Here is a 24694-nt window from a genome sequence, read left to right on the forward strand (position 1 = left end):
GAGGGGCGTGTGCATGTGCGCGTGCAGGGGCGTGTGAATGTGCGCGCAGGGGCGTGTGAATGTGCGCGCGGAGGGGCGTGTGCATGTGCGCGTGCAGGGGCGTGTGAATGTGCGCGTGCAGGGGCGTGTGCATGTGCGTGCAGGGGCGTGTGAATGCGCGTGGAGGGGCGTGTGCATGTGCGTGCAGGGGCGTGTGAATGTGCGCGCAGGGGCGTGTGCATGTGCGCGCAGGGGCGTGTGAATGTGCGCGCAGGGGCGTGTGCATGTGCGTGCAGGGGCGTGTGAATGTGCGCGTGGAGGGGCATGTGCATGTGCGTGCAGGGGCGTGTGAATGTGCGCGCGCGTGCGTGCGCCCTCCGCCCCTCCGTTGACTTTCCTGGATCAGCTGGTGTAAACGCCTCCCTCCCCAGTCTCTCCTGCAGCTGCGGGACTGGACGGCCTCCGTGCTCTGCTCTGCACCCGACCTCCCCGCCAAAGGCTTCAGCAACCAGATCCCGCTGGTGGCGCGGGGAAACTGCACCTTCTATGAGAAAGTGCGGCTGGCGCAGGGCGGCGGGGCCCGCGGGCTGCTCATCGTCAGCAAGGAGATGCTGGTACGGCCCCAGGAGTTGGCTGACCGTGGCTGTGGACGCATCCTCTTGGAGGGGCCGCGTCCCAGAGCAGCCCTGGGGGTTCTGTAGGGTTGTCCTCCTATAAGGCCTCGGGGCAGAGCTCTGGGGGTGCCTCCTGAGGGGCAGGTGGCATCCCAGGGTAGATTGGCACCTAAGCGACCTGAGCCCAAGGCTTAAAAGTGAAGAGAGAGCTTTTCCTCCCCCAGCGGAGAGAGACAGACAGACACACACCACACACACAAACCCCATCTCCGCTCCCCCCCCAAAAGGGCTGGCTCTGCGGGCCTGTCTCTCACCCCGGGTGGGCCTTGGTAAGCCGTCCCATCGTTCCCGCACCCCCTCCTCTTGGCCCCCAGGTCCCCCCAGGAGGCAACAAGACCCAGTATGACGAGATTGGGATTCCCGTGGCCCTGCTCAGCCACAAAGACATGCTGGACATCTTCAAGGTAGGGCCTCCTGCTCCCTCCAGTCTGCACCTGGTCCAGGGCCGTAAGTACCTGGTGGGCGGGGACCCAGGAGCGAGGCCGCCCACTGGGGGCTGGTGGGTGGGTGGTTCTTGCCACACTCGCCACCAGCTCCCCGGGAAAGCCTGGTGGTGCCGCTGAGCAGCGGGAACGGAGACCCGGCCCCAGAGGTCAGGGCGCCCAGGGCCTCTCCGCTGCGCGGCTGCTGGGCATGGCCCCCAGGCCGGCCGACCCTGCCCACGTCTGGCCCTGTCTGACCAGAGGCCCGTGTTCACCCACGGTTTGGGGAGTCGGTTCGGGAGCCGGCGAGCTTCCAGACACAAGCAGACATTCAGTCTTTGTGGAAGCGTCTGCACGTTTCCATCCTGACTGCAGCTTCCACAGCTCTCCCCAGCCAGCCAGACGCTTCCCAGGCGACGTGCCCTGTTCTGTGCGTGCACACGCGTGTCCAGGTTTAGGGCTTGTGTCCACACGTGCACAGGCCCCTCAGCTGACCTCGTGGGAAGCTTGTTCTGCCAGAGTTGATTTCTTTGGGGTGGGAGTGGTGGGTGAAGCATGGGCTCCGGGGGTCCCCACAAGACAGGCTCTCCCTGGGCCTCGGCTCTCTGGGGTGGGCTTGGGGACAGGGGACGGCGGCCCCAACCTTGAGCTCTGGTGCGTTTTCTGAGGCAGAGTTTTGGCCAAGCAGTGAGGGCAGCACTATATGCCCCCAACGAGCCCATGCTGGACTACAACATGGTCATCATCTTCATCATGGCCGTCGGCACCGTCGCCCTCGGGGGCTACTGGGCCGGGAGCCGGGACGTGAAGAAGTGAGTGCCCAGGGAAGCCTGTGACGTGGTCCGTGCTGGACGGGGTCCATGGGTGGTCCCAGCGCTGGATGAGGGGATCCCGTCGCTCTCCATCAAAGTGGCTGTGGCTCTCGGGGCTGGGGGCCCACCTTGTGGCCCCTCACTGCACGGTCTCGTGAGGTCCCTGGGGTCGGCCTGGTGCTTTTGTGGACAACATGGCAAGGACACACAGTGGGCATGGAGAGGGTGCCCCTTGGCCCTGCCTGTCCCCCCCCGTCCCGGGGCCCCTGGGCGCTGTGCCGGCCGGCAGGGCGTCCCCCAGCCCCGTCTGTGCCTCCATAGAAGGTACATGAAACACAAGCGGGATGACGGGCCCGAGAAGCAGGAGGACGAGGCCGTGGACGTGAGCCCTGTCATGATCTGTGTCTTTGTGGTCATGTGCTGCTCCATGCTGGTGCTGCTCTACTACTTCTATGACCAGCTCGGTGCGTCCCCAAGGCGCCCGGGGAAGCCGAGGCCCGGGCCCCAGTCCCCCTGGAGAAGCTGCTTGGTTGTGGGGTGAACGGAGGCCGCCATCCCCAGTCCAGAGGAGGGGGCCTTGGGCCGGGAGCCGTCCCTCCCATCCACCGGGTGCTGGCCACCCTGCCCAGGCGCACAGCCCCACGGAGCCCTTCCTGGGGGTGGGGGGCGGGGGGCCCCAGGCGGCCCCTGCCCCTCAATGCCTGCCCCACCCCGCAGTCTATGTGATCATCGGGATTTTCTGCCTGTCCTCCTCCACGGGCCTCTACAGCTGTCTGTCACCATTGGTCCAGAGGCTGCCATTTGGCAGATGCAGGTAGGCCCCCGTGGACGGCCCCTGCCCCGCCCGGCACCCACGCTCTGCTCGCCTCAACTCCGTTGGCCTCCCGTCTCCTGGTTCCTGAAGCTCCAAGCTCTGCTTGGACGGTGCCGAGGACGCCCTCCCTGTCCCGTGGCCCCAGTCTGGCATGGCGTGGGCAGGCATCCCACGCTCGCTCAGTGCTGGCGGGGGCTCCCGGCCTCAGGAGCAGGGCAGAGCGGGGACGTGGGTGGTGGTTCTCTGGCCTCCCTCTCCCCGCATCCCGTTCCAGCTCAGGCCCAGTGGGGACAGCGTGGATGCCTGTTGGTCCCAGGCAGGGGTGGCAGGGCAGGGCCATGTGGGCGCAGGTGCTGCTGGTCCAGGCCCGGGCGGGGGCGGGGGGCTCACCTGCCAGGGGCCTGGTCTGGTTCTGAACAGGCTGGTGGCCCACCGCTGAAAGGTTTAGACGAAGACGGATGGGTGCTCAGAAAGCTCAGCTCGTGGGGTGAGGCCTTTTCAGGCTGCTGTCCAGGGTCAGAGGTCAGGGGCCTGCAGCAGGCGGGGCGGTGGGCTCCTGTGGGCAGGGCTCTGGCTGAGGTGTGCCCACGCCTGAGTGCCCACCCCGGCTCTGCTCTGCTCTGCCCTGGGGGACCTCCCTTCTGGAAACGCCCTAAGGCGTGAAGACGGATGTTAATAGGGAACGTGGAGTGAAGGAGGGGGCGAGGCAGGGGGTGGGGCAGGGGGTGAGGTGGCGGCGAGGAGCCGGCCGCCGCTGACGGCCACCCCGCCCCCAGGGTCCCCGACAACAGCCTGCCCTACTTCCGCAAGCGCCCTCGGGTCAGCATGCTGCTCCTCGCACTGCTCTGCCTGGCCGTCAGCGTGGTGTGGGGAATCTTCCGGAACGAGGACCAGTGAGTGCCACCCCCTCTGCGCGCTGTCCTCAGACGCTCCCTGGGCCTCGCCCCCCCGACGCTGCAAGTGTGGGCTGTGTGGCGGCCAGGTGCTGCCGCCCGCATCCGGTGTCACCGCGTTTGTCCGGCTGCCACGTGAGCGGCGGCGATCGGGATCCGGATACGAGCCGCCCGCCCTCCTGGCCCTGGGTGCCCCGAGCGCGGGCCCTCCAGGCGCCTCGGCGGGGCCCGGTGCCCCGGTGCCGGGAGGCCTGGAGGCTGCAGGCCCCCCCGCCGCCGCCCAGCCCCTCTGACACCATCTGGCGCTCCCTCTGAGCCTCTTGTGAGGCAGGCAGCCGCTCTTGGCCGTGCTGCCGCTTGGAGCCCCGACAGATTTAATTGGCAGAAGGAAAACGTGAAAATATTTTGAGTCCTTTGTACACAAAGAGAACGTGAGCTCTCACAGTTAGACTCAAGCCAGAAGACTTGCTCCGTTCTGTAAAATTAGAACAGGCCCTGTTCCCCCCGCGTCCGGCGCCCACTGGCCGCCTGCGAACCTTCTCTTTGTTCTTCGCGGCCGCCCCGCCCAGGAGAGGCTTTCGTCCTGGTTCCACGAGGGTGACCTGGGTGTGGGCAGGGGCGAGGCTGCACGCGGCGCACGTGGCCCTGCGGTGGCGGCTCCCTGGTGGTGCCGGGGTCACACGTTTGCCTCTGCGTCCCCTCTGCCTGTCTGTCCCTGAGCCCCCGTCTCCCGGGCCGAGAGGTGGGGTGTGGAACCTGGCTGGGCAACAGTTTGACTTTTCTAAATCATGTAAAAAATAGTTTTGAAGAGAGATTTGAGTCCGGTAGCTGCACGACGCCCCCGTGCCTGCCCCATGATGTGTGTGCGGTGTTGGGGTCGGCGGTCGCTGCCCCACCTGTGCCCAGCGCAGTGAGGGGCCCTGCCCGCCCTCCTCGGGGCCCGCGCCCGGGGCGTCACAGCGTGACGGGGTCGGGCTGGGCAGGGACAGCTTGGGAAACTCGGCAGCGGAGGAAGGAGCGACCGGCGGAGCCCCTGCCCCAGCGGGTGACCGCCGCTCTGCCTTCCAGGTGGGCCTGGATCCTTCAGGACGCGCTGGGCGTCGCCTTCTGCCTGTACATGTTGAAAACCATCCGCCTCCCCACTTTTAAGGTGAGAGCCCCAGGACGTGGGGCCGTGGGCTGCGGCATCCTGAGGGCCTCTTCTGTGTCCGCCGCGTGCCTCGAGTGGCTCAGGCCTGCCCTCACCCGCCTGTGCTCGGGCGTCCCTGCCCTCCGTGGGCAGCGTGGTCTTTGTGCCTCGGTCTCTCCTGCCACCTCCCCAGTGACAGGGCTTAAGGGGCTTCTGAGACCCGCCTCCCAGCATGGCAGCCACGCCAGTGACCCCCGGGCCGTGAGGAGGCCCGGAACCCTGCTCGGGGGCGGCCACCCTGCCCGGGGGCGGGGGGGGGGTTGCTCACATGAGCAGGCAGGTGTGGTCGGCGGCCCCCAGCCGAGGCCCCAGGCCGTCGTCCCCAAGGAGGAGCATGCGGGGAGCCGGGACGGGCTTGGCACCCCACATCCACAGCGACCGGTCACACAGCGTGTCGCCCGAGCCCCACGCCTCCCGGCTTTTCCGTTCCCCAGAAACCTCGCGAGCCTGACCTCGTGGTGCCGGGGACGGGACTGGGTTTGCGCAGATGTCCCCTTGCGGCTTTGTCCCAGCGGCACATCTGAGCCTTGTGAGGGGGCGTGAGGGGTGGGACGCATGCCGGGGTCTGTGCGCCTGCCGGCACCTCGCGCGGCCATCAGGACCTCGCCTCCCTAGGCCTGCACGCTGCTGCTGCTGGTGCTGTTCGTCTACGACGTCTTCTTTGTGTTCATCACGCCCTTCCTGACCAAGGTGGGTGCCCCCGCCCGTGCCCCGCTGCCGCACCCCCCGCCCCGCGCTCCCTCCTCTCTGACGCGGCCCCCCCCTTTGTTAGAGCGGGAACAGCATCATGGTGGAGGTGGCGACTGGGCCCTCGGACTCGGCCACCCACGAGAAGGTACGTAGCGGGCCCGCGGCCGGGGCGCTGCCGGGGGAGGAGGGGGCTCAGGCGGTCCTGGAGCCTGCTGCCCCCTCGCCCCCCAGCTCCCCATGGTCCTGAAGGTGCCCAGACTGAACGCCTCGCCGCTGGCCCTGTGTGACCGGCCCTTCTCCCTGCTGGGCTTCGGGGACATCCTGGTGCCAGGTACTGGGGCGCGCCACGCCGGGGTGGGTTCCCGGGGAGTGTCAGGCCAGGGCGGCCGGCAGGTGCAGGCGGGGGCGGGGGCGGGCGGCCCCCCGGGCTCCCGTGTTGCTCGTGGCGGCACGGACGTGGCACGGATGTGGCTCGTGGCTGCACTTGTGGTGGGCCCTCCTCCGCACTGTGGGGTCTGCGCCTGGCCGCTGGCTTGGTGGGCCGGCCGTCTGCAGGAGCGGGGGTGGCGCAGGCTCTCACCACGCCCGGCCCACGCCCCTTCTCCCCGCAGGCCTGCTCGTGGCATACTGCCACAGGTTCGACATCCAGGTGCAGTCGTCCAGGGTCTACTTCGTGGCCTGCACCGTGGGTAAGCGCCCTCGAGCCCGGACCCGGAAGCGGGCTTGCCTCGCGCCCTTCCTCTTGCATCCCCACGACTCTCGAGGTCGCGTGTCCTTCCTCGTATTCTTTTTCTTTCCTCTTCTGTCCTCGTCTCCCGCTTGTTTCTCCGGTTACCAAAGCCGTTCACGCAGAAGTGACCTTTTCTGTGGAGCCCGATTGCTTTTAAAGTTTTGCAAACCGGTTGGATTGCCCGCCTCTGGTCAGCCCTCCAGCAGGAGCCGCGAGCTCACCCGATGCCGCCTGTCAGTGTGCACGCGTGCTCCCCCCACCAGGCCGGAGGCGCTCTGACCCCCTCGTCGTGCATGGGGGGGGCAGCCAGGCCCGGCAGAGGGGAGGCCCCAGGGCGACCCAGGCTGACCTTCCGGGTGCACTTCGGGGTCAGCACCGTCTGCCCCTTCCCGCCCTGGCTCCTGCAGGTGCGGGCAGCCCCCTCATCCCCCTCGCCATCCCTGGACCTCCCCTTGGGCTTTGCGTCCTCGCGATGGTCTTTAAAGTGCCGCTGCGGGGGTTCTGTGTGCAACCCCGTTTGTCGGGTGGTTTCTCTAGTTCCCTGTTGTTGAAACTGCACACCTTTTATCAGCAGCAGACGCCTTTATTCCTCCGTAGTTGGCTTCTGTTGAGCCACTTCTTTAGGACGCGGGCTAAGTGTCAACAGCGCTCTCCCCCCGGAGCGCCAGGTGAGGACCAGACAGGAGCCGCGGGCGGAAGTAGGTGCTAGAGACCAGCCGTGAAGGTTTGTTTTCTCGTAGCTCCTTCCGGAGGTCCCTGAGGTCGCGGTCAGGACGGGGAGCCGCTGTGTTGTGGGGGAGCCCGCACGCCGTGTTCGTGCTGGACAGAGAGCTGGCCCCCTCAGCCCTCACCGCCTCCCCAGCTGTTTCACGAGAGCGGAAATGCCCTTCTGTACCCCCATGGGCCACTCACCGAAGTTTGGATTTCCTGATTCAGTGCATACGTTGCTTGCGTGCAGCATTCTCTTTCTACCTGAAGGCCTAGAGAACGGGACAGTCAGGCGCAGTCACAGGCCTTTGTCTAGCGGCCTCTCTGGGTCCGGAGCCTGGGCCTCGCCGCTGCCCCACTGTCGCCCCCGCCGGCCTCCTGCCCGTCCCAGCGCGGCCGGGTGGGAGCGTGCGTCCGGAGGAAGCCGGCCGGTCCGTGCGCATGCAGCCCTCCCCGTGTGCCCCCGTCCGGCGCTCCGCCTCCCTGGTCCCGGGTGCCCCTCGGTCCCGCTCCGGCGTGCCCATGGCGGGGGTGCGGGGCCGTCAGCCGGGGTGACGCGCGGCCCGTCTCCCCGCAGCCTACGGCATCGGCCTCCTGGTGACGTTCATGGCGCTGGCCCTTATGCAGCGCGGCCAGCCCGCTCTCCTCTACCTGGTGCCCTGCACACTGATGACAAGCTGCGCCCTGGCGCTCTGGCGCAGGGAGCTGGGCATGTTCTGGACGGGCAGCGGCTTTGCGGTGAATACCAGTTTGCTATGACTGTCTGCGAGCAGTAATAACCCAATAAGCCCTAACTAGAATTACAGTTGAGTAAAACCTCCCGGTTTCACGACTAAACCCCATAGCCTGTGTCCCGTGGTCAGTGTTTCCCCGTCCCCACGAGGTTTGCTTTGCTGTCGTGTCCCTGTGGCTCTGTCCCTCCGGGTGTGGCTTGAGCACGGTGCCAGTCCCAAGGGGCGGTAACACCCCATCGGATTGGACCTTGGCTTCCGGCTGTTCCCACCATCAGGGACGCAGCGCCAAGCTCGGGGCCCCGGAGCTCCTCTCCAGGGTGGGCTCACGGCGCTCATCTTGGTGCTGCCGGTTTTTGCACCAGAAGAGGAGGGGGCTGGAGGCCCCTCTTACCGTAGCATCGTGCGTTCGATGTGAAAGCACGAGGTCTCGTGTGTCCGCGCCCCAGGCTGTGCTGACCTCCTCCCACTGCCTGTCAGTGAATCACGGGGAGCAGCCCCTCCGTGGTGGGAGCTCTGAAGGGCCCTAGGCATCTCCCGAGCGGGACCCGCGGCCCCCAGGGCGGAGCCTGTTGGGCGTGTTTTGGAAGTTGAAACACGCATCCTCTCCATCCCGGCCTAGAGACGCTGAATGGAGTGGGGCTCCAGGGCACCCCATTAATTAACCAGACGATGTAACCCGGTGATGGGGCCTTTCGCCCTCCCCCGGACCCTCGGGAAAGCACCCCGGCTTTACTGCCCACCATCCTCAAAGGGTCTCAGTCCCAGTGAGCGCCGGCTTTGCCACAGAGCAGGGAGCTTCGTTCTGGAAGGTTCAGGAGGTGGGGAGCAAGCCAGACACGTCAGAGCCAGGGTTTCTGCCTCGGGTGGCCATCCCGTGGCCCGCCTGCTGGTGGTCATAGGTGGTCCCGAGGGAAGGTGGCTCCTGGGCCTGGAGCTGGACCCTCCGGGGACGCTTACTCCTCCGCCCTCCCGCCCCAGGCTGCCCCCCAGGCTGCCCCCCAGGCTTTCCCGCCCCGCCCCACGCCTGACTGCGGCCTCTCTTACAGAAGGACCTACCTCAGTCTCCTTGGGCGCCATCTGCAGCCGAGGACCCACAGCCTCGGAAGGACTCCGACACCGGCCTCCCCCAGCCGCCTCCAGATGAAGGGCTGGCCAAGTGCCCCCCGCCCATGGAGCAGCCCCCGGAAGTGTCTGCGCCCGAGGAGATGGGGGCCGGAGCACCCCCCCAGGAGCCCGCGAGCCCCGCAGGCCCCGCCCCCGAGCCCACGAGCCTGGTAGGCGCCTCGGCCTAGGAGGTGGCGCAGACTCTCGGGCCCTCGCTGCTGCCCCGCCACGCCGAGAGGCCCCGAGACTGGACCTGCCCGGCCCCCCCAACTTGGTGCTCCGGTCTGGCCGATGCCCCCGCTCTTCCTCCTCTAGCCGAGCCCAGCTGCAGCCTGGACCCCCTCCAGCCCCGCTCCCAGCTCGCGTGGCTGCCGCGAGCCCCTGCCCCGCTCCGGCCCACAACGTCACCATCCGCGTCACGCGAGCGCCCAGCTCCACGGTCCTGCCTGTCAACTCGGTGTTTCCTTGGCAAGGGCAGGAAGCGCCACCTCCGACCGCCCACGGCTACAGATCGCCCACATCTGGTGCTTACCACGCTGCCGCTTCCCTCAGGTTGTCGCCCGCGCCGCGCTGGGCCGGACGCCGGTCGGCAGAGCCCCATCGTGCAGCCCGGCTGGAGTGCGTGCCGCCGGCTGGCCGGGGCCAGACCCGCCTCGGGGTCGGCGGGGGCCGCGCAGGAGCCTCTTCCGTCCGCCCGGGCCGCCCGCATCTGTGGTCCAGCTTCGCCGCCTGCTAATAAACGGCCACGACTTGTTGAACTCGGGTGGTGTCGCCTCTTGGGTCTGAGTCTCTGGGACGGCCCTCGTCGGGGCAGCTGGGCGCCCCGTCCACGGGGCTGCGTCTTTCCCGTCAGCTCCGTTCTTTCGGCTTAGAGGAACTGGGGGGTGTCCCCTCCGCCTCATGACATCTGCACGCTCCCAACCCCACCCCAGCCCGGCCTCTAGGAACAACACCGGCCAGGCGAGCGCGCTTTTTATTTAAACCACCCGGGAGCTTCTAGAATGTGGAGAATATTCTGGAACTGGCATTTTGTCTTCTACCTCACTGACAGGGTCCTGCGAACGTCACGACGGGAATGCCACAGCAGGACTGGCCGCGGGGCGGCGGCCCCCACACCGTGGCACGCGCCGGTCCACGCAGCCTCCAGACTCAAGCCCAGAAGGCTGTTTCCACTGACGTGATGCAAAGGCACAGACCCCCGGCCGCGCGGCCCAGCTCTGTCCCCCGTCTGTCCGCTGCTCAGTGGCAGACAGCAGGCAGGGGGCCAACCGTGATCCATTCCAAGATACCAGCGCCAGACAGGCTCACTCACAGCCTTTGTTAGCCATGCTGCTCTAAGGAGAAATGATGTTTATTCCAAAAAAAAAAAAAAAGACGTCTTCCACCTGTTTGTGTGTCTCTTAAAACAGCAGGTGACCCGGGAGGGAGACCAGCCGGCCCCAGGGAGCCGCCCGACGGGGAGGCCAGAGCGGGGTGCAGGGTCTGAGCGGACCGTCCCCACGTCGACCCGCACGTCCCTCGAAGCCATTGTGTACGTTGGCGTAGGAGGCAGAATCTCTCCGTTTTCTGTGTTTGACAAGCGTCGGGGCGTTCGGAGGCGGGTGTTCGTTCCTGGGGTTTCCGTGTGCAGTCTCCGCTCGCTCCTGTTTGAGTCTTACAATTAAACACAGCTTTTGGGAGCTGCCGCTTGGCCCTCGTCTCCTCCGTGCTGTGGCCCCGGCCGGCAGGGTCGGCTGCGCCGAGGTGTGGGAGCGAGTCCACGGCGGCCGGGCGGGGCCGGGTCCCCATGCGCGGCGTGTGAGAGTCGAAGGAAGCCTGGCAGCCTGTCGCGGGCCCGTGGACTTGGTGTGAAGAGCTAGCTGGCCGGCGGCTGGGGTTGCCCCAGCACTCGGCGCGGCCACGGCCAGGACGCTGCTGGACACGGAGATGTGGAGTCCCACGTGGTTTCCCAGGTCATGGAATAGCCTCCCCTGGATAGTTTTCACCTAGTCAAAAAGGTGCAGCCCTTAGTGAGCGCCTGAGAAGGTCGCCCCCCCAGCCCTGCCACCCGCGGTGGTGGCCACCAAGCTGTCCTCTGCGGGAGAGAAGGCGTGTCTCCAGGGCCGCTCCATTAGGCCGCATGGGGCCGATGGAGACGCAGAGACGCATTGACTCCTCCAAGACCATCCCGAGACCGGGTGCTCAGCACTGCGCACCGAGGGTCCCCAGCCAGGCCGCAGAGCCCGGGGGCTCTGGTGGCACACGCCTTGGCCCACCGGCCCTGCTCGCCCCGGACTGGTGCTGGGCCACGCCTTCGTGAGGGTGGTGAACGCACGGGTGCCCAGGAGGGGGGCCCCATGCACTTGTTTTCGCGGGGAGGGGTAGCACAAGTTGGCGCTGGGGAGACCGAGTTCCTGCTCTGTGTGGTGGGGCACAGCTCTGTGTGGACGTGGGACTGCAGAGTTGGAACTGTGTGGGGCTGCTGTGAGGACAGCGGTTTTGTTTGCCTGAGTCGCAGAGCTTACGTAGTTTTCATTAACTATTCATTCCATCCGTCTTCATTGAGCACCTGCTGTGCGCCCCCGACTCCACCTGGGGGTACGTGTGTGAGGCCCAGACCCACTCTGCCCCAGGCGGCTGAGCCTGGGGAGCTGGGGAGGAAGGACAGGACACGGGTCCACACCTGCCTCTGTCTTCGGGGGCAGGCAGGTGTCAGGGAGGGTACGTGGGGGAGCAGGTGGGGCCTCCAGTGGGGAGATGAGCGTGGCTGGGGGGAGGGCAGGGGTCGCTGGCCACATGGGGAAGGCATGGCCCATGTCACCAGTGGGTTGGGAGGCAAGAGTCCTAGAAGGAGCCCAGCGGTGGCTGCCCTGTGGGGAGAGGAGGGCCCCCCCACACACAGTGCCCCCGCTCAGGGACGGGTGCGGCAGTGGGAAGAGCCCACTGGCTCTGGAGTCCTGGCTGCATGCTGGAGCTGAGTGACCTTGGTCGCGTCACTACCCTCCCTCTGGGGCTGAGCACGAGAGCTGCTTCTGCAGGGCCTGGCTCGGGAGATGGGCCACACGGCAGGCAGCTGGGGCCCGGAGGGACTGCTCCCTCTCCAGCACCGTGCTTGGCTCCCCGTGGCTTCTAGTGCTCCCACAAGAGGACGTCCCCACCTAGGCCTGAAGATGTTGCCACCGCTGGTCGTAAGACAGCTGGTCTCTGAAGGCAGTTCAGAAAATACCCCCGAAGTGTCTTGAGCGAAGATGACGGTTCCAGTGAAGGGTGTGTCCTGGGCCAGCGTGGAGGGGTAGCGGGGGTGGGGGTGGGAGGCTGGGCCGCCGCGGGGCTGTGGCAGGCGCATCAAAACCGAGGCCAAGCCACCGCCCCAGCCTGACCGTGGGAAACCCCAACCCCAACAGAAGGGCGTCCTGCAGACCCCACTGGCCTCCCCGACGGCCCACGCGTCAAGGTCGAGGGGCCTGAGAAACCCTCCCAGCGGAGGGGCCGCGAGCACAGCGAGTGCGTGAGGAACCCGGGGATCCGAATAAAGTGTGGCTGTTGGCTAATGTGTCGGTATTGGTTCCTGCGCTGTGACGACGGACGGCTCGGGCGAAAGGTAGGAACTGGGCGCGAAGGACCGTCTTCACACCTTGTCTGTAAGTCGAAAGCTGTTCCACAAGTTTGTGTTTTAAACTGTCGTCATTCACACACACGCCCATCCCCAAGCTGTCTCCCCAGGGTCGTGCCCCCCGCCCGGGCTCACCTGCCCCGCGGGGGCTCACCTGCCCGGGCCTTGCCCTCCACCTGGACCAGGTGCGGAGGCCGCAGCGGCCCCGCCCCCGGCCCCGCCCCGGCCCCGCCCCCCGCTCGCTGGTGCGGCGGCTCCGGCGGCGGCGGCGGCGGCGGCGGCGGCCTCAGCGGAGCGCGGTGAGTCGGGGTTTCGGGGAAAGGGCCGGGGCGGCCCCTCTCCGCGCCGCAGCTCCCGGGTAGCCGGCTGGACGGGCGGAGCGGACGCCCCGGGGTGCGCGGATGGGGCCGGGCCCGTCGCGTTCCCGGTCCCCCGCAGGCGCTCCCATCCCCGAGCGCGGTTTCCCGCCCTGTCCCCGCTAAGCCGGACGGAGCCGGGCCGGTGCGGCAGGCCCCGGGGGTCAGGGCCGCTCTGCGTCCCCTGCCTGGCCCTCAGCATCTGCGTGCCCAGGGGGCACCCGTCTCAAGGGTGCTGGGGGCCACCTTGGGAGGGGTGCCGTCAGAAGGCCTGACCCTGGGGGAGGATGTGTGGCAGGAAAGCCAGCCTGGCACCCATGGCCGGCTGTCATCGGGGCTCTGCAGTCCTGCTTTGCCCAAGAACCGGCCGAGGATGGCTGGGCAGGGCCCTCCTCCTCCATCCCCCATCTCAGGGGCCAACCCACGCGCCTTGGACCCCACAGGGGAAGGCGTGGTCTCTGGCGGTGGTCGGCGCTTTGGGGACCCTGTGTTCACATCAAACACAAGCCCTCCAGCCCCATTTAGTGTCCACTTACTGGGATTTGGAGGGAAAGCCTCTGGGCAGCTGGCAGGTAAGTGGACTCGTGTTCCGTGCATCTGCACCCAGGACACGGCCATGAGGGTGTGGGCCCCGTGGACCCAGAGCCTACACAGCCTGCCTGCCTGTGGCCCTCACCACGTGTGAGGTGGTGTCTAGTCGTGTGTGTGGTTGTGGGGCGGCTGTGTGTGTCGCTAAGTGTGGGACCGCGTGTGTGAGATTGTATGATTTTGCACGTGGTTGTCCGGGGTCGTGTGTACGGGAGCGTGTGTGTGAACTCACTAGTGTCGTCTGGAACATGGGGTTCGCCGTCACTCACGCGGCCCTGATGGCTAGACAACGGCAGTCCCCCCAGAGACGCTGCAGCACGCAGCCCTCTTGTCCCACCAAAGGGTCTCATCGAGACTTGGGCGCCGAGCCGACTGCGGTGCGTAGTCGAAGCCGTGAGCCCTGCCGCCCGTTCCGGCTTTGAGCCCCATGCTTGACGAGCGTGTGTGTTGTGCAAAGTTCTCTCGTCTGCAGAATCGTGAGTGTTCGGGGTGTGCGGTGTAGAGTGCGAGGGTCTTTGGACGGTGTGCGGGGCGGCCTTTGGCTCAGGCTGGGGACTCCTCTTGGGAACAACCTGCGTCGGTGGCCTGAAGAGAGAAAATCCTAGTACTCCCGCGATCACTGCTGTCTGTGGACTGCTTGACGCGGTGGCCGAGCCGACGCCCTGGGGGGGGGAGTGGACTGGCCGTGGCCGGGTGAGTCCTGCGCATCCTGGAGAAGGACCACAGAGGCAGGGGAAGCGGATGCGCCCGTCTGGGCTTTGCCCTCCTCTGTGCGGGACCAGGAAGGAGAGGCAGGCAGGGTGCGCTTGGACGCGGCTGGGTGGTTCTGAGCGAGGCGCGGGGCTGCTGCACCGGGAGCTGAGCGCGGAGAGCCCTTGGTGCCCCATCCCCGCAGCTCGCCGGCCTCGCCTGGACAGCAGTGGCCCATTTCGTGATAGAGAAGCCACCAGCCAAGTGGGGGAAACGTGGAAGTGTAAGCACGAACGGTGTGTGAGGAGGAGGGCAGGCGGAGACACAGAGGCGGAGGGAGGGAGACAGACACACAGACGGGGTCTCGCCAAGCCTCGGTTTCTTCAACTGTAAGATGGGGTACTCGTGCGCCCCCTCCCCCGGGGTCCCTGGGAGGGCTGAATTACCTAATTGGAGGCTGTGAGCCCCACCCAGTGTCAGGCAGGACCTGTCTGCGCGTGGCGGCCCCTCTTGCCATAAGCACACCTCGTCTGCGAAGCGGGGACGGGGACACGGCTGTCCCCAGCTATGCATTTTAACACATTCTGGGGCATTGGCTCACGCCTGCATACGACGCTGCTGTTTTTCCTACTTTACCTCTTTTCATTAAAAACTATTTTGGAGTCATTTTAATTGCACAGATGGCACGGAGGGTCCCCACACACCCCGCACCCACAGAACTAACGCTCTCGGCGACCTTGTCCCTGTTCCCCGAGTGCCCCAAGCTCCAGTCTGAGACCCCGGATGCCATCTTAGGACCTGTATTAATTTTAAATTACACAAGTCCTAAGTGGTTGGAGGTTTCTTTTTTTAATCTCCGAGTCTTTATCCACTTTCCCGGGTACCACCCGTGTTTATCAGCCCCCCGCCCGGCACCCTGCGGGGTCCCCGACCCCCAGCTCCTCTGTGCGTGTTACTAAGGGGAGTACACGATATCATCACTGCAAACAGTTTTCTCACAAACACCTCTTCCCATGAAAACCTAACAAAAAGTCCACAGACAAAAAGGGAAAAAAAGAGCCCGAGCTTATTAAATTTCCTGTAGGCTTGCTGAGTGATTTATTTCATGAAGTGGGGGCGGCAGGCGGGGGAGTTTCCTGGCGAAGCCCGAGCCCCAGGAGCGGGGGAGAAACAGGAGAGGTTGCAGGGCGGACAAGGGATGCCTGTTCCACGGGCCGAGTGGGATGCACGGGCCCGAGAGCCTGCGGCGTCTCAGAGGGCTGGGGGGTCTAAGGTGAGGAGCCCTTTGGGGTTTACTGAAGTGGACAGTTGACCCTGCTTAGAAACAGTGGACCCCAGCGCTCTCCTTCCCCCTGGGGAGGCTGGACCAGTGCTTCAACCGGCTGGTGCAAGCGGCTGCTGGAAGATTCGCGGCGGGCCCTTGGCTGCTGCAGAAAGGATGAGGGGCCGAGGGGCATGAAGAGGAGGAGGCCAGACGGGCCGCCAACGGCAAACCGTGGAGCCTGGGGGGAGAACGGAACGCCAGACAGGCCCGGCGCCTGCAGTGCTGATCGGATGCTGCGTAGCACGTTATTCCAGAAGTTAGCAGATTAAAGCATTTCTTAGGGGCTCCTGGCTGGTAGAACGTGTGACTCCCGATCTCAGAGTCGTGAGTTCGAGCTCCACGTTGGGGGCAGGGTTTACTTAAAAAACAGATAGACACACACATCTATTGTACCACGGTTTCTGTGGGTAATTCATCCAGGTGGTCCCGGCTCGGGGTCTCCCGAGAAGTTGCAGTGCGGATGTCAGCCCGGGTGGCCTCATGTAAAGCGCCCCCCACCCCTGCCCACCGGGGCCGGAGGGGCCGCTTCTAGGCCTCTGCACAGCGCCGTGTGAGCATCCTCACGGCAAGTGGCCTCAGAGAGCCTGGCGGCAGCCACATACCTCTCACGGCTGCCCTCCGAAGCCTCGGTCCATCGCTCTGGTACACTCCCCGTTAGGAGCGAGCTGTGGGGGCCAGCTCACGCCCAGAGGGAGGTGAATAGGCTCCACCACTGAACGGAGCGGCAAGTAACTGGGGACACGTGTAGAGCTGCCACGTCCTGTGGCCCGGGGCCAGTTCCCCACTTCTTCCATCAAGGCACAGCCGGTCCCATCGGAAGGGGTAATAAATCAGTTGTTTAGTGCAGTGCCTGCCATGTGGAAAATGCTGTTTACTTATTTGTGGCATTTTTCCCAGCCGATTTTCACTCTCGCGAGGAGCTACATCCCAGCCGTTGCTGTGAAGCCAGAGTGTGGAGTGAAAGGACTGTTGTCTCGGGCAGGATTGAGTTAAAGAATGCAGAGAACGTGCCAGTTGTTCTTTCCCTGGCTTCCACTTCTCCCAAAGGGACCCATGGACATCCAGGCTCAGCACCTTGGTGGAAACCATCCTGCGGTCTATGCCCATGGGTGCAGCTTGCACAATCCAGGAAAAAACAGTTGAAGTGGGGACGTGGAAGCAGGAGTGGAAGCATTTGCCATGAGGATCTAAATAAGCACTGCAGGCAGCAGGCACAGCAGATGCAAAGGCCCTGGGGCAGGATTGGGCCTTGCATGTTTGAGGAGCAATGAGGAGGCCCTGTGGCTGGAGCAAGGGAGGAAGGAGGAGGAGCTGAGGACAGAGAGCAGAGAATGGGTGGGATCAGGTCTTGCAGGCATTTTGCCCTCAGTGAAAGCCATGGGCAGGATTGAGCAGAGGTGGGTCATGGCCAGAGTCAGCTTTTAGCTGCTGAGGATGGAAGCAGCCAGCTCTGCAACAAGACCTCGGTGGTGCTCTGTTTAACGCAGGGCAGGCATGGCAGAAGTGGGCCAATTCTAGATATATTCTGGGGGTGGGGTGGCACCACTTCCAGGCAGACTGATGACAGCTGCGGAAAGGGGTCACATGGACCCCAGGGGTTTTGGTCCGAGTGATCACAAACACAGAGGTGCTGCCTGAGGTGGGGAAGGCTGTGAGAGGAGCAGGTATGGAGGGGCTGAGAAAGCTATAGGGTTCAGTCTGATGTGCGTCAGATCTGAGCAGCTTGCCAGCCATTGGGTTGTGGTCACAAATCACTACAAATGTGGTGGCTTGAAACAGCTCACATTTAACACCTTCCAGTTTCTGTGGGTCTGGAGTCCAGGCATGGCTTAGCTGGGGCCCCATGCTCAGGGTCACACGAGGCCGCGATCAGAGTGCTGGCTGGGCTGTGTTCTCAACTGAAGCCCAGACTGGGGAACTACTTCCAAACTCATTCAGGTCATCGGCAGATGAGGGAGGGTCTGGTTTGGTGGCCTGTCAGCTGGTGGCCACCCTCAGCTCCTACAGGCCACATGGGCTTCTCCTATATGGCCATGTACTTCATCAACCAGTGAGGGGGTTGTTAGCTCCAGAGTCTTACATCATGTGATAGAGTCATGACAGGGACATCCCATCACCTGTGTGGCATTCCAGTGGGTAGAAGCAAGTCACACACACTCAGGGGGATGAGACTGCCCAGGGCTGTGAACACCAGGAGGCGAGGGCCCATGGGGTCACCGTGGGTCACCCAGAAGGAGGTCCCAGTAACCAGCCGGACCTGAGTCTGCAATTCAGAAGATGAGTGTGGCCGGGAGCTGGAAGATGTCAGGGATGTTATTAAAACCACAAGACTGGATGGCATCGCGGAGGGGAGGGCACATACCTGCAGGTAGGCCATGAAAATACTCGTTAAATCTTCTTTAAATGGTCTATTTAAAATTAAAAAAAAAAAATTAAAATGTAGTCACTGCCACAAACAAATAGAAAACAAAATGAGGTGAGAGACAATAAATAAATACATGCCAGGGAAGAAAACCAAACCCAGACTGAGGTGAGGCCAGAGGACACTCAGTGACTGCAGGAAATAAAGTAGTGGTGCAATATCTTGGAAATATCTCGTGAATGCAGAGGAATTCCCAACTAGCAAAATATCAACGTTTTAACAAAGACAGCCCACGACAGGGCTGGGAATCAAGTGAGGGGAGATGGTCGGGCATGTGTAAGGCCGGGTCCTGTCTTTGCGTGCAATGTCGGTATCTGGTTGTTTGTGGATTTTTTTTTTTTTAATATTGTGTAAAAATAATATTTATCTTGACTGAGGATATTTATTTTGACTGAGGTTTTAGGTGCCCCCCTTAACCTTTGCCCCTGAGGCCAGTGTCCCCATTGCTTCACCCTAGGCCCCGGGCTGGGTATCCCCCCTAAAGGCCGTGCACCCACGGCTCACACCCTCCTTTTGGAAACAGTCACTGGCAAGGGTTAGAGTGGCATTAAGGACACGTTGGCCCTAAGCCGAGACTCTCCGTGGCATCATTGGGAGGCTGGAACGGTTGTTCCTGCCTTGTTCCCAGTATGGCTCAGCTCACATCTTCTTGCTCAGCACTCCCTTGGGAAGCCCCGAATGGCTCCAGACCCTTCCTGGCAGATGAAGACAGAGGGGGAGTAGGGTGACCAAATGTCCTGATTTCAGCTTATAACTACAACACTCCCAGGTGACCTGAGATGACTGGTCACCCCAAATGGGAGTGACTTGCTCAGTGTCACCCCATCACTGCTGAGCTGGGAGGGCTGTCAGGCTTTTTGCCTCTGGCCTGGGCCAGAGAATGCTGGGACAGTGGTGTATGTATTCCAAGCTGGAGGCCGGTCAAGCCCCAGGCTCAAGCTGGAGACGTTGGCGTTCACAACTCCCAACTCAGTTCTGCATGCTCTGGGCTTTTGTCCTATGTTCTAGAGACCCTTGCTCTTGCTTCCCTCTATCTTGGTGCACACTGCAGATCTTAGAGCCAGTGTCGGTTCTCCTTGAAGCTTCTACTGATCGTTCCTGTAGCTGGGGACAGCAAGTCTCTTGCCTGTTCATTTCTCTTATTTTATAACTGCACACTCATTCTTTAGATTTGTCTGGGGTGTTCTCATGTATCTCTTGAGCGCAGGTGGTAACTTATCCTCCTACGTTTCTTTCAAAAAAATAAGCTCTGCCTCATCCTGTCAAGGCGTTTCTCTTAGCTCAAGGTCACCGTGCGAGCCAGCAATCGCCGTCTTGTGTTCTCTCTTATTTTCTCTTAATCGGCTATCTTCCCTCTTTGCACTGAGCTTTTGTCGTCCATTCTCTCCCACCCCTGATCTTTGCAAAAAACAAAAAATAAAACAAATTCTAGAAGATATTTTGTAGTCTGAGATTCAGGGCATGAAGGATCTTCTGGAACCTTCCATCCCTTTACTCTCCCTCTCTCTTAAGTAAACTGCCCACTTGTCTGAGACAGCTTGTCTCCATTATATCTGAGTGAAAAGGGAAAGATACATCTAAACAGGCAGATTTGTTTTTGGCTGACACTTTTTTTTTTTTAAGATTTTATTTATTTGACAGAGACACAGCAAGAGAGGGAACACAAGCAGGGGGAGTGGGAGAGGGAGAAGCAGGCTTTCTGCTGAGCAGGGAGCCCGATGTGGGGCTCGATCCCAGGACCCTAGGACCATGACCTGAGCCAAAGGCAGACACTTAACGACTGAGCCACCCAGACACCCCGGCTGACATTTTTTTTTTTAAAGTCCTAAACGAACTTTGTATCTTGGTTGGAAGTTTACTTCAATTTAGAAATATGGGTGTTTGGGGAAAGTTGGGTTTTAAAGTGACTTGACCTAATGACTGGAGACTGATAATTAGCCCGTGACCAATCTGGCCTTCGGCTTTTGTTTCTCAACGTTAAATGGAAGATAAAGCAATCCAGAGAGGTTTCTACATGGAGATCTTCAGCCAGCTTTTCCCAAAGCTAATATAAGCACACTGACAATTTACTTGTTGGTAAAATCGTCAGCTTTTCACTCAAGCAACGAATGTCCTGTCTGTGTCGGCTGTTTGCAAAGACTTTACAGGGACATGAGGACAAGGCAAAGGTGCAGAAGGTGCATGTCTGTCCTCGAGGAGTTGACAGGAGTCTAGAAGTTTCTCTAAACCGGTGTGTCCATTTAGTACTTCATAATCACTTCCCAGTCAGGGAGCCCTGTTGCCTCTGTGGCTTTACTCTTTTATCCTCCAGGAGTTATTGTGCCAGCATCGAGCACCCCTCTTTCTGGAATATTCACACTCACAAGGAAGGCACAAACTCCTGCTCCATCCACTCTTTGCTGATTTCTCTTGACAATTTTTTTTTATTGCAGTAAAGTACATACAACATAAAATTCACCATCTTAGCCATTTTAAGTACACAGCTCAGTGGTGTTAAGCACATTCACATGGTGCAGCCACCCCCACCCTCCGTCTCCAGAACTTTCCATCTGCCCACATGGAGACTCTGTCCCCATGAAGCACGGACTCCCCACCCCCTGCCCCAGCCCTGGCTCCCACCCTCTCCATTCTGTGTGGATGGGACTCCTCTGGGGACCTCCTGGGAGTGGGGTCTGTGGGATGTGTCCTTCTGGGTCTGGCTCCTCTGAGCCTGGCGTCCTTGGGGTCCCTCCATGTTGTGGCAGGTGCCAGGATTCCTTTGGGAGAATAAACATGGAATGGCTGGAAGTGGGAGCAAGGGGTAGTGAGTGATGAGTTGGGGAGGAGAGTCAGGGCCACGACTTTGAACTTGGTGCTGAGGGTGGTAAGGAGCTATTGAAAGGCAGGGGAGTAGCGCCATCACATTTGTACAGAGCAGCGTCTCTTCCCCTGAGCACTACAGACATTCAGGGGAGATCACTCTCTGTGCGGGCATCTTGGGCACTGTGGGGGGTGGTGGTGAGGTGAGCAGCATCTCTCACTCCCACCCCCTCAATGTCAAGAGCACCCTCAGTTGTAATAACCACAAATATCTCCAAACATCTGCCCAGTGTCCCCTGGAGGCAGAATCACCCCAGTGAGATCCCCTGGTCTAGGCAGATCTCTCTAGTTGCATGAAAGATGGGCAGTTTGGGGCAGGCCTGGAGTTAGCAGAACACCACTAGCCCAGGGAAGGGGTGAAGGTACAGGAGCAGGAATGGGTGAGTGGGAACCCTCGAGAGGAGGAAGGAGGTGGAGTGGCCAGATCTGGAGGTGACCAGCAAGGAGGGGAAGGAAGATGAAGTGATGGAAGATGGGGTGGGGTGGGGTGCTGTTCTAGAGCAGCTTTGAGAGTGGTGGTCCCCAGAACTCAGGGGAGGGAGGAGTGAGCAGCTTTGCTGGGATAAGACACATCCCACGTGGGACATGCTGAGGTGTAGGCAAAGATATCCGGGTGTCTATTCCCACCTGAAGCTCCAGAAGAGACATGAACTGGAAACTTCTATGTGGGGGTTGCTTGTGGATAAATGATCATTGGTCCTGTGGACTCTCCAAGGGGCAGCACCAGAGAAAGGAGCCATGGAAAATGGGGTGGGAGAGGGCCTACAGATAGTGATGAGAAGGGGCTTTTGCATGGACTCTGGCATGGGTACAACAAATGGTTCCACATGCTTTGCTTTGTGGCTACTGACATGGTCCCATCAAGATTTGACCAGCAAAGGAGCCAGTTAGTGAGAACACAAAGACCTCCCAGGAGGCCCCTCTATTACTCCTGCTGCCTCCAGGGATCCCCTAATCAGATTGGAAGAGGAGCTTAGAATGGAGTTTCCTCTCCTGACCACCAGTTTGTTGAGGCCACGTGTCCATGAGTCTGCAAAGGCCTTCGGGGAATGGGCATCCTGATGTGTGGGGAGGTGAAAACAGCTGGAACTCCAGTAACCCTGACATCGTGTTGACTCTTGTGTTTTTGTTGTTTTGTTTTACTGTACCTCAGCTGAAGAGGTAGATGAAGAGCATTTTCTTTAGTGTCCTTGTAGAAGTTACTGCTCCCTGTTTTGGTTTGTCCATGAGCCATAAATCTTGATCTTATAAGGATGACAACACCATCCTGCAGCAGTTCAAGCAAAGATTGGCTCCCTTGCCAGGGCAATCCAGAAGGCCTGGCCTCTGGCAGACCTGGGTCACTCTGTCTTGTCCCTTGAAATTATTCCCTGGCTGTACCCCTCATGTCCACCTGGTCTCTTCCTTCAGGGCATTGATCTCATCCTCCTTCCTGTTGGCAGTCAAGATGGTGGCCAATGGCCCCAAGCCTACCTATGGCAGTTTAGGAGCCCCATTGTAAAGAAGGATGCTTCTTCTGTACCTTTATTAGTTGAACTGTATGAAATTGATCACGTCCTGTTGTTTTTGGTGTAGAAAAAGGGCAATTTCAAAAAGCTGAAACTCGGGGAAGAAACTTGGTTGGCTTGCTTCAATCATGTACAACCCCTTGAGCCAATTGCTGACAGGACTGAGGGGGTGGGCACCGTGACTGACAGGCCCGGGTTCAGTGTGGCCCCGGCACTGATGGGGGTGGGCATGAGAGCCGTGACTGGCAGGTCTGGTGGCCAGGTGGGTGGGGCAACATGATTGGGGTAAACCTTCTCCAAAGAAGGGGATTTGGGAAAACAAAAATGATATTGCTGCCCCGCATGCCATTAGAACCGAGAACTAAAGGGATAAAGGTGATCACTGGCCACAACTAGGCCTGAAGAGGTTAACTACCTTCCTGGGGGGTCACAAAACTAGCTGGGCTAAAGCTGGAGTGTGCATATTGGTCTTCTGATGACCAGCATTCCTTCCATCTGACTAGAGAATACTCTGGGGGAGGGGCAGGTCCTGATTTCAGGGTGTTTTCCTACAAAGATGCCCACTGTCCTCAATCAACACTCAACCCCCTCCTGGGTCAGCACTGCCCACAAAAAGCCTGTATTAGCTTCCTGCTGCCACTAACCATGCAGGTATCCCAGTGCTAAACCCAGGTGTGGGCAGGGCTCAATCCCTGGGGCCCCAGGGAGACCCGTCCCCTGCCTTTTTTAGAGGCCCCGCATCCCTGGCCCACGGCCTCCCCTCCATCCTCACCACCAGCAGCGCAGGGTCTGCCCATCTCTGGGACTCTGACCCTCAGCCTCTCTCTCATGAGGATGCCAGCCCCTCCCCCCACCGGAAACCCAGGGCCATCCCCACTTCAGGGGCCTTGACAAGGTCCCACCTGCAAGGTCCCTTTAATGAGCGAAGTGACATATCCAAGGTCCATGGGACTAGGACATGGACATCTTTGGGGCCATTATTCCACCTGCCACAGGGTCTAAGCAAAATGCCATTTCTGTGGAAATGCCCAGAGACACTGTCAGATTGTTTGGACCAAACAGTCACTGCCTTTTCTGAGCCTTCCTTGGTTCAAAGGCAGATTTTGTAGCCTGATTTTTATCTGCCCTCCACCATGACTGCCAACTGCTGGATGAGGTTTCTCTGCCCTTGGAGGAGGCCGCGTGGGGGTCGTGCCGGGGCGCGAATGCACTGGTGCGAGTCCAGCCCAGGGTTCATCAGGACTCAGAGGTGCAGCCAGCAGGCGGCTCAGCCTCTCCTGGGTTTCCTTGTTTGTTCAGAGGCTGGCTCCTGGCTCTCCACATTCTGGATGTTTCTGCATGGAAACAGTTCAAATGTGTCTCACTGTTCCCCATGGTTCTTGGCTTCCTCCTCACCTCCTCCACTTTGTGACGTATGTGCCTCCTCTCTCTCTCTCCTGATCCCTCCTGCCCTCCCGTTCTTCGTTCCTTCCTCCCCTCCCTCCTTCCATTTCTTATTTTTTCCTTCCTTCCTTTCTTGTGGTAAAATACACACTGCATAAATTCACCATCTTTGGGCGCCTGGGTGGCTCAGTCCTTAAGCGTCTGCCTTCGGCTCAGGTCATGATCCCGGGGTCCTGGGATCGAGCCCCACATCGGGCTCCCTGCTCCGCGGGAAGCCTGCTTCTCCCTCTCCCACTCCCCCTGCTGTGTTCCCTCTCTCGCTGTCTGTGAAAAAATAAAATCGTTTAAAAAAATAAAAATAAAAAATAAAATTCACCATCTTAACCATTTCTAAGCGCACAGTTCAGTGGCGTGAAGCACACTCACCCTGTCCTGTGACCACCCCCACCCTCCGTCTCCAGAACATTCCATCTCCCCACACGGAGACTCTGTCCCCGTGAAGCACGGACTCCCCACCCCCTGCCCCAGCCCCGGCTCCCACCCTCTCCTCTGTGTGTGGACGGGACTCCTCTGGGGACCTCCTGGGAGTGGGGTCCTGCGGGATGTGTCCTTCTGGGTCTGGCCCCTCTCGCTGAGCCCAGTGTCCTCGGGGTCCCTCCACGTCATGGCAGGTGTCAGGGTCCCTTCCTAAGGCTGGATCGTGTTCCCGCATGTGGACGGACCGCGCTGTGTATCCTTCATCCACAGATGGACACTGGGGGTGTTTCTGCCTCTTGGCCGTCGTGGATGCTGCTGCCGTGAACACAGGTGCGCAAGACCCTCACAGGCTTCCAGTTCCTTTGGGTGTATACCTAGGATGGAATTGCTGGTTCCTATGGTCACTCTATGTGATAATCCTATGTAATTCACGTGGTGATTGTATTTCATTGTTTGAGGAGCCACCAAACCATTTTCCCTGGCAACCACCCCATTTTCCATTCCCACAAGCCTTCTGATTTCACATCCTCATCGACTCTTGTTATTGTCTGTTTTTTGATAATAGCCATCCTAATGGGTGTGAAATCTAATTCTTCCTTTGTGAGGAGTGTAAGGCCAACTATAAATTCAAAGGTTAAGACTGCCCCCACATCTGATGTTGTGTGCAAGTGCAGGGGTGTTCTAGAGTGAACTGTGTGCCCTCAAATTTCATGTTGAAGTCCAAACCCCCAATACCTCAGAATAAT

The 24694-nt window shown here is 61.1% G+C and overlaps 1 protein-coding gene across 1 annotated transcript in view; it reads left to right on the forward strand.

Annotated features, from left to right (window-relative positions):
* The window catches only part of SPPL2B (signal peptide peptidase like 2B), a 16865-nt gene extending 6437 nt beyond the window's left edge, over positions 1-10428 (forward strand). Inside the window, exons 3-15 of the mRNA XM_032394792.1 lie at positions 411-593; positions 968-1057; positions 1748-1887; positions 2209-2351; positions 2605-2701; positions 3478-3594; positions 4663-4744; positions 5399-5473; positions 5556-5618; positions 5705-5804; positions 6085-6162; positions 7489-7649; positions 8692-10428. Coding sequence (XP_032250683.1) covers positions 411-593; positions 968-1057; positions 1748-1887; positions 2209-2351; positions 2605-2701; positions 3478-3594; positions 4663-4744; positions 5399-5473; positions 5556-5618; positions 5705-5804; positions 6085-6162; positions 7489-7649; positions 8692-8937 — 1575 coding nt within the window. The 3' untranslated portion in view covers positions 8938-10428. The remainder of the gene's footprint in view (positions 1-410; positions 594-967; positions 1058-1747; positions 1888-2208; positions 2352-2604; positions 2702-3477; positions 3595-4662; positions 4745-5398; positions 5474-5555; positions 5619-5704; positions 5805-6084; positions 6163-7488; positions 7650-8691) is intronic.
* The last annotated feature ends 14266 nt before the right edge of the window (positions 10429-24694 follow it).

This window comes from Phoca vitulina, unplaced genomic scaffold (genome assembly GCF_004348235.1).
Source record: "Phoca vitulina isolate PV1807 unplaced genomic scaffold, GSC_HSeal_1.0 scaffold81, whole genome shotgun sequence".
Taxonomy (NCBI): Eukaryota; Metazoa; Chordata; class Mammalia; order Carnivora; family Phocidae; genus Phoca; species Phoca vitulina.